At 43.2% G+C, this 8,813-nt stretch overlaps 1 protein-coding gene across 1 annotated transcript; it reads left to right on the forward strand.

Annotated features, from left to right (window-relative positions):
- The first annotated feature begins 6 nt into the window (after positions 1 to 6).
- Positions 7 to 8,039, forward strand: LOC107148956 (acyl-coenzyme A thioesterase 6). Its single transcript, XM_015493708.2, is given in 4 exon segments — positions 7 to 195; positions 197 to 512; positions 4,737 to 4,939; positions 6,470 to 8,039. Coding segments are annotated over 4 exon segments (1,266 nt in total). The 5' UTR covers positions 7 to 54; the 3' UTR covers positions 7,076 to 8,039.
- The last annotated feature ends 774 nt before the right edge of the window (positions 8,040 to 8,813 follow it).

Below are 8,813 nucleotides of genomic sequence, written 5' to 3' on the forward strand. Positions count from 1 at the left end.
CAGGCCAGGGTCAGGAGCTCTCCTATCCGTCTTTCCCTTTCCCCGAGGGTGGGCATGATTACGAAGCTGATCCTGGAGCCCGCAGGCCGCAGCTGCTGGGACGAGCAGCTACACATAACCGTGCAAGGCCTGGCCCCCAGGCAGCAGGTCACGCTGCGCGCGTCCCTGCTGGACGAGAAGGGCGCGCTCTTCCGCGGCCCACGCGCGCTACCGCGCGGACGCCAGGGACGAGCTGGACCTGGCGCGCACGCCTGCGCTGGGCGGCAGCTTCGCGGGCCTGGAGCCCATGGGGCTGATCTGGGCCATGAAGCCTGATAAGCCATTAGGGCGCCTGGTGAAGCGGGACGTGCAGACGCCTTTCGTGGTGGAGCTGGAGGTGCTGGACGGCCACGAGCCGGACGCTGGGCGGCTGCTGGCTCGGGCGCTGCACGAGCGCCACTTCCTGCCGCCTGGGGTCCGGCGGGTGCTGGTGCGCGGGGGCCAGGTGCGGGCCACGCTCTTCCTGCCGCCAGGTGAGTCACCTGCTGCTCAGAACCTGGTCCAGTCGTTGGGACACGCGTGGTCCCCCAGTCCTCTTGCCTGGCCCTCGAACCACGTGATTGTGGTTAGGAACCACAATCTCTAAAGTTGTCCCCAAGTTTGTAGTGAGTTCTGATTTTTTTCAATTTTTAAAAATTTTTCGGAGCCTGGAGTGGTGGCGCACTCCTGTAATCCCAGCGGCTCCTGAGGCTGATGCAGGAGGATCGCGAGTTCAAAGGCAGCCTCAGCAAAAGCGAGGTGCTAAGCAACTCAGTGAGACCCTGTCTCTAAATTTAAAAATACAAACTGGGGCTAGGGATGTGGCTCAGTGGTCGAGTGCCCCTTAATTCAATCCCCCGTTAGGGGGAAAAATTCAGTATTGGAGATTGAAATCAGAGGCACTCCAGAACTGAGCTATTACCCTCAACCCTTTTTATTTTTTATTTTAAGACAGTGTCTGGCTGTGGCCTGGAACTTGAGATCCTCTTGTCTCAGCCTCTGAGTAGCTGGGATATCTCTCCTCTCCCCCACCCCTCTCTCTCTCTCTCTCTCTCACACACACACACACACACACACACAGGGCACTGGGGATTGAACCCAAGGGCATGATAAACAAGCTCTTTCTGCCGCTTAAATTACACCTCTCTATTCCCAAGGGTTCTGAATGAAAGCTTTTCTTGGTTTCCTGACACTCCCTGGAGGCACTATCAATCCCTTACTGTGTGCTAAAGAGTGCATTCAATTTAGAAATCAATTAGATGCCAGACTCTGGGTTTTTTGAATACTTATATCATCACTGCCTTCTGGAGTGTGCAAGGGTGACTTTTGCCTCCTTTCACATCATATTTCCAAAGGGGATAAAACCTGCCTCCCCTCCAAATAGAGAGTGCCCTCAAGTCATTTGAAACACAATATTCCCTGACAGTCCATTCCTATATTGTAAGTCGTCCCCTTTCTTTAGGGACACTTGGCAATATCTGGAGACATTTTTGGTTGTCACACTGAAGGGGGAGATGCTACTGCTATGTAGCAGGTAGAGACCAGTAATGCTGCTAAATAACCCACAATACACACAAGACAGCCTCCAGAACAAAGAAGTATCTTGCTCAAAATGGCTATGGTACTGAGGTTGAGAAACCCTAGTCTAAGTAAAAAGAGGGTGCAGTGTATGTAGAAGGGACCTGAATGGTCCATTCCTTCCAATCAAATTCCTGAATTCAACTCTTAGTGTATAAAAGTGCTAGAGTTGCTGTAGTGCACAGTATTCCTAACCTGAATACTGTGATTATTCCCCAAAATAAGAGAATGTGTTATGTTTTTTAACTCTTAAAAACTCTTTTTTTAGCTTTTTTAGCTCTTGAGCAATCCCTAACCTTAAATATGAGTTGCTCACTACATGGTGAACTCCTAAGGCTGGAGTAGGGTCTTACACCTAGAAACTCAGTGAGACCTTGTCTCTAAATAGAATACAAAATAGGTCTGAGGGTGTGAGGTAATGCAAGAAGGTTTAGAGGTGAAATGGTTGGGTTATCAGCGTTAGTCAATGAGTTAATTAATCCCTTGATGGTATTCCCTGAGTGGTAACTGTAGGCAGGTAGGGTGTGGCTGGAGAAGGTGGGTCGCTGGGGTGTCTTTGGGGTATATATTTTGTCATTTTTGAGCAGAGTTCTCTCTCTGCTTCCTGGTGGGATAGCTTCAGCTGCTTCCCTTCACTATACTCCTCCACCATGGTGTTCAGCCTCACTTCAAGACTCAAGGAATGGAACCTGCTATATAGACTGAGACCTCTGAAACCGTGAGCCCCCAAATAAACTCAAAAATTGTTCTTGTCAGGTCTTTTAGTCAGAGCAATGGAAAAGCTGACTAAAATATATACATTTCCAAATTACTAGAGACTGGCACAAGAGTACAACAGGGATTCAACAAGAATCTTCTAAAGGCTTTCATTTAAAAGAAGGAAGAGCAATCATTCTTCACACCCAGTTGTAGTATCTGATATCCAGTCAAATCAATCTTGTGTGACCGGTTTAATATGTATTGGGAAGCAGTTCCTAACCAAATCAGACAATGGGCTTCATTGTATTCATAGTCTACTTGAGGATATACGCAATTACCCTTGCACCTATAATACAGCGTGGCAGGTGCTATGGCAGGGGAAGTACAGACCCAGCTTGCTGTTGGGAACAAATTAAAGACTGTCAAAGCCAACTCAGCTTCTTGGGGATCTGGGAAGGCTTTCAGGAATGGAGACTTAAATTTAAGTTCAAGACTAAGGAGTCAATAAAATCAAAAAGTAAGGAGGAAGGGGCAAAAAGCCAATAAGCGTCCCATGTATTTTAATCTTTAAATCATTTTAGGCAATTTTAAATTTCCAATTGGGATAAATTGTGAATATTCACAGATATATACATATATACCTAGAGAGAGATCTAAATATATTTAATATTAATTATTGATATAATATACAGACATATACTTATTAGGAATATTTCCAAATGTGTATATTCAAATGAATCTTTTTTTGCATTGAACCTTTAGTAGTCTTTTTTTTTTTTTTGGTACTGGGGATTGAACTCAGGGGCACTTGACCACTGAGCTACATCCCCAGACCTATTTTGTATTCTATTAGAGACAAGGTCTCACTGAGTTGCTTAGCCTCTTGCTTTTCACTGAGGCTGGCTTTGAACTTGCAATCCTCTTGCAACAGCCTCTGGAGCTACTGGGATTACAGGCCTGCACCACTGTGCCTGGCTGGTAGTCTTATTTTGATCCTTTGAAGTTGTAAAGTTTTGCACATATCTTCTGTTCTGCCATATATAATTCATTTTGAAAATTTGTTACTCTTGTTGATGTTTAAATTTACTCATTCACTTCTTTTATACCTTCTAATAAATAAAATAGTTTCTTCTTTTAAAAAAAGTGAGGAAGGAGAGAGAATAGTATTGTAGTTAAATGAAATCGCATATACCAATGTTCAGCTGCAAAAAACATGGCACATTTAGGGATGGCTCTCTTCAAGGCTAGAGCAGAGAGTAGGAGGTAGAAAGTATATTCTTGTGATTTCCTGTAGATATAGAGCACTTTACTGCTCCATTCTCAAATAGATGACTGTAAGAAAAATTCAAAGAAAAGTTGCTAGAAAATGTATATCTCAGCTGGGTGTTGTGTTGCACTCTTGTATGTCTAGTGGCTCCTCAGCCTGAAGCAAAAGGATAATGAGTTCAAAGCCTGCCTCAGCAACTTAGCAAGGTCCTAAGCAACTCAGTGAGACTGTCTCTGAATGAAATATTTTAAAAAGGCTAGAGATGTGGCTCAGTTAAGCACCCCTGGGTTCAATCCCCTGTACCAAAAGGAAAAAAAAAAAAGGAAATGTATATCTCACCATATGTTATTTCTAACTTGGTTTATTTATATTATTATTATTGTGAAAATATGTGACAAAATTAGGAGAAAAGAAGGGATTTGTTCACCCTCCCTTCTCCCTGTAGCTTATTTAAAAAAAAAAAAAAAAAAGAAGTAAAATAAACCAGTCATGGTGACACACGCCTGTAATCTCAGCAATTTGGGAGGCTGAGGTAAAGGGATCGCAGTTGGAGGACAGCCTCAGCATTTTAGTGCCGCAGTCTGGCTGGGCACAAATCACTGAGCCACCACAAAGCACTTGTATGTTCAAACAGGAAACTTTATTGCCTGAACTCCAACAGCACTCCACGCACACTCCACGGGAACTCTCCCGAAGGCCACCCACGCGGCCCCTTTCCGGCACACCACACCAACTGGAACCCCCTCCACCAGACAACGCAAACTCCCCAGGAAATCCCCAGGAGAACTCCAAAGTAGCGGGCGCCCTAGACAGCAGGGGTCTATATACAATTGAATCAATCCAGCATCATCTTAATGGCTCGCCTCTCAAACATTACTTCTGGCAAAAATGCCAGGGGCCATTCCGACTTGGCTGTGGCTCTCAACATTTTAGAGAAGGCTTAAGCAATTTAGTAAGACCCCAAGGAATAAAAAAAAGGGGGGGGGCGCTGGGGATATAACTCAATGGTAAAGCTTCCTTAGATTCAATCCCCAGGACAAAAAAAAAAGGGGGGGTCCACTTTCACCAACCTCCCTAGCTTCAAAAACTTATTTGCTGATTGCAGAAATCTTAAACCAAGGATATCTTTTGAGAGACTAAACCTTCTTGTTATTTGACTTGTGGTGTTCTGTAGGTGAGGGGCCCTTCCCTGGGATCATCGATCTGTTTGGAAGTGGTGGTGGCCTTTGTGAATACAGAGCCAGCCTCCTGGCTGGGCATGGTTTTGCTGTGCTTGCTCTGGCTTACTTCAGATTTGAAGACCTCCCTGAATATTTGAGTGATATGCGCCTGGAGTACTTTGAAGAAGCTGTAGACTTTATGCTACAACATCCAAAGGTGAGTTCTGGTGCTTGCTGAATTCAGAGGAGAGGGGGTCAAGTGGACACAGGGCTGGATTCAAAAGCCCTACCAGGGCACTGGAACTAGAAATAAGCAGGAAGACACAGTGCTCCTTCAAAAGTTACTAGTAATATTCTTTCCATGTCCAACCATCTTTCTCCCATCTGTAGGACTTGACTGTTCAGTTTCTTTTGTAACCATTTACTATAATCTAAAAAGCAATAAAACAATACTAACTTTGAGTTTTGGTTCTGTATATACCACACAGCAGCCTAATCATCCTGAATAAGGCTATTGATCTCTCTAAAGTTTAATTTTTCTCATTTATAATATTAATGTAAATGTGTAGTGGGAAAAGTTTGAGTATACAGAGACATTTTTGAGATAATTGGTGACTTTTGAATAGGAATTGTGTATTTGATGATATTAAGGAATCATTAATGTTAAGTGTAATAATAGTATTATGGTTTGATAAAAGAAATCTTTGATAACAGAAAAAAAGTTAATTCAAACATTTTGGTATGATTATAAATAATGGAATGATACATACTCTTTGCTACCATCTAGATTTAAAGAGACCCAAACATTCTAATACTAAAGATAAAATGTTCTTCAAGGCCTGTGGAATAATCTAATCTTATTGGAGTTTAGGGACTGGTCTCTTAGCAAAGTTGCTAAAACCTAGATGACCTTAAACTGTGAAGGGTAGTTTATTTAGGGGAGATAAGGCCCTGAAAAAATAAGAACCCAACATATACTACCAATTCTGCCCTTAAACCTGAAGGAAAGACTTTCATTCTCCACCTTTTAGTTTAGATTATCATACTTTGGCCCTCCTTTGATTGGACCCCTGCCCATAGAATAAGGCGGCTGAGGGACCAAGGGATTGTGTCCACCTGGAACCCACATGCTCTCCACCATGCCCTTGGGATCTGGAAACCCAGATTCTCTGCCTAACAGCTCTGACCCTGCTTCCTGCTCTATGCTCCTTCTTTGGGTCCATCAGTATGTATACTACACCTAGGCTTTAAACATGCATACTGGGTGTCTACACACAAATATGAGAGGTCCCTCAAGGTATATAAAGGAGCCTGGAGTGGGAAGAGAAGGAGGCTGGCCCAGAGGCTGGAGTCAGTGATTGACTTGTTTTCCATGCCATGTCCCAATACAGAATTCCAGCAAGCTCTAAGATTTTAAATTTGAACCTGACCTTATAAATTGTTATGGTGGTGTATTTATCAAGCTTGGGGAAAAGAATGATGCATTTATTTAACAGTTTGCTCATTTGACTTAGAGTATAGGGCCTCTGTGTATATTCTTGACCCAGACTTCATACATATTAGGGGATGGCCTATATACTAGGAAATCAATTAATTTGTTTATTAGAAGACAACTTGAACTTCATAGATGTTGCATAAGAAAGGGAAGAAAATTGTATGTGAGAAAGCTACTTAGAGAATGTGAAATCATTGTTTTGGTCCTCCACTTAGGAATTCTAAACTTGTTTTCTCTTTATTTTCTTATCAGGTGAAAGGTCCCAATGTTGGGCTTCTTGGTTTCTCCAAAGGAGGTGACCTATGTCTCTCAATGGCTTCTTTCTTGAAGGGCATCACAGCCACTGTACTTATCAACGCCTGTGTGGCCAACACAATAGCTCCTCTGCATTACAAGGATATGATTATTCCTGATCTTGGCAATGAGCTAAGTAACAAAAAAATCACTGAGTCAGGCCTTTTGAATTTGGTAGACATCTGGAAAAATCCACTGGAGGAACACAACCATCGAAGTCTTATTCCACTGGAAAAGGCACAGGGACCCTTCCTGTTTATTGTTGGCCTGGATGATCATAACTGGAAAAGTGAATTCTATGCTCATATAGCCTCTGAAAGGTTACAAGCTCATGGAAAAAACAAACCCCAGATAATCTTCTATCCAGAAACTGGCCATTGTATTGACCCACCTTACTTTCCTCCTTCTACAGCCTCTGTGCATGCAATTTTGGGTGAAGCAGTATTCTACGGAGGTGAGCCTAGGGCTCATTCAAGGGCACAAGAAGATGCCTGGCAGCAAATTCAAATTTTTTTTCAAAAATATCTCAATGGTAAAAAATCTGTCCAGCACAGCAAAATATGACTTTGCAATCATAGACCAAATATCATTCATAAAAATATTAATTCTACAATTTCTGTTAGGCTTGCCAGAACACTTAGGAAACTTTTTATCACAAAAGCAAACAGCTTCCTTGTCAGGTCCTGCTGGACTCAGCCTTTTCAACCCTCCTTCCTTCGCTGCTGGACCCATTCCTCTCTCCCTGAACTTTACCCAATGTATAGATTTAAACCTGATCTTATCTGTATAGGATTAATCTTCTTTTAGGCAAAAGAAATGTAAGAAGTGCTTGCCTGACTCTCAGTTGCTGGTCTACCTTTAGCCTTGTGTCTAGTTCTGAGGATGAGTTTCCGTATTGTTCTGAAATCTCATTTCTCCTTTGGGCCCTAATTGATCTAGTCTGAGCTTTGGAAACTTTCCCACTCAGGTCCCAAAAATATGGCTTCTGCCACATTTTTGCCATTATGCATTCCTGAAAATTTACTCAAGCCTTGTCCCCAACCGCTAGACTGATGACTGGGGGCATGTCCCTGTTGATATACTTCCTTTATGTTTACCATCTGTATGGATTCCCAGTCACTATATGGTCCCTGCCTGTCAGGAGGAATGCCCTTGATGCTAAGATTTCAGGACTCTACCTTGCGGGCCATGGCCTTCATCTTTGGATGTCATGTATACCTGCCAAATCAGACTTCCTCCCAGCACCATCTTGCTCCTGTTACTTTCCATGAGGGAAGGACTAGAATGGATCTGCTTCAACCCACTGCAGCTGAAGCACAATCTAGAGTCCGGAGATACCAGAGCAGAGGTCTTCCCTGAGCACAAGAAATTTTTTTCTGAGACGTCATAGAAAACCTGAAGCTTTCTTCACATAAAATCATGGTTTCCTGGGACTGAGGTTTGGCTTAGTGGTAAAACACTCACCTAGCACGTTCGAGACACTGGGTTTGATCCTCAGCACCACATAAAAATAAATAAGTAAAATAAAGATTTGGTGTCCAACTACAACTAAACAAATATTTTAAAAGATCATGGTTTCCTGGGTACATACAAAATCTTTCACCAAATTGAGTCTATCCAAGCAAATGCCCATTTGGTCCTAATGAATGAAATGAAAGGTTCCAAAGAGGTAACTTGATTCTGACTAACTGTTAAAACTCTGGAGTGCAGTCATTCACCATATAGTATAATTTTCCATGATTTTAGCCCACAGCCAGCACAGGCTTCATAAATGAAGGTTCAGCTACGTGAGAAATCCAAAAGGGAGTTTGAATTAAAGAGACAGACTCTAATTACCTTTAAACCAGCTCCAGGACGGCTTCTCCTACCTCCAGCCTCAAGCTACCTTTTAGGGTAGCTAGGTTTACTGAAGAGGCCAGTGAGAGACAGAGAGAACACGACAGGGAGTGGACTTTTATTGGGGAACAAAAAATTCTGGGGAAAATCCCATCCAATGAAGATTAGGGGGGGGGCAGTGTCCCAAGGTCAGATGCAACAATTGGGTCTTTAGGGGTTGTGGCCAGACATAATTCCACACGGACAAGCCTTCAGACCTGAGAAGGGTGGGGAAAGCTCTGGACACAAAGATGTGTCTAAGCGTCTCTTGCCCAGCCAGGAGGTAACTCAAATCACGTGCGAGGATGGCCTCCCACCATGAAGAGACTTCTGAGAGTCTCAACTTTAACTCACTCCCTGGTATACCTTCCACTCTAAAGATGGGTTGGGAAAGCCAACTAATTACACAAATTTTACAACATCCATA

This window comes from Marmota marmota, unplaced genomic scaffold (assembly GCF_001458135.2).
Source record: "Marmota marmota marmota unplaced genomic scaffold, marMar, whole genome shotgun sequence".
NCBI lineage: Eukaryota > Metazoa > Chordata > Mammalia > Rodentia > Sciuridae > Marmota > Marmota marmota.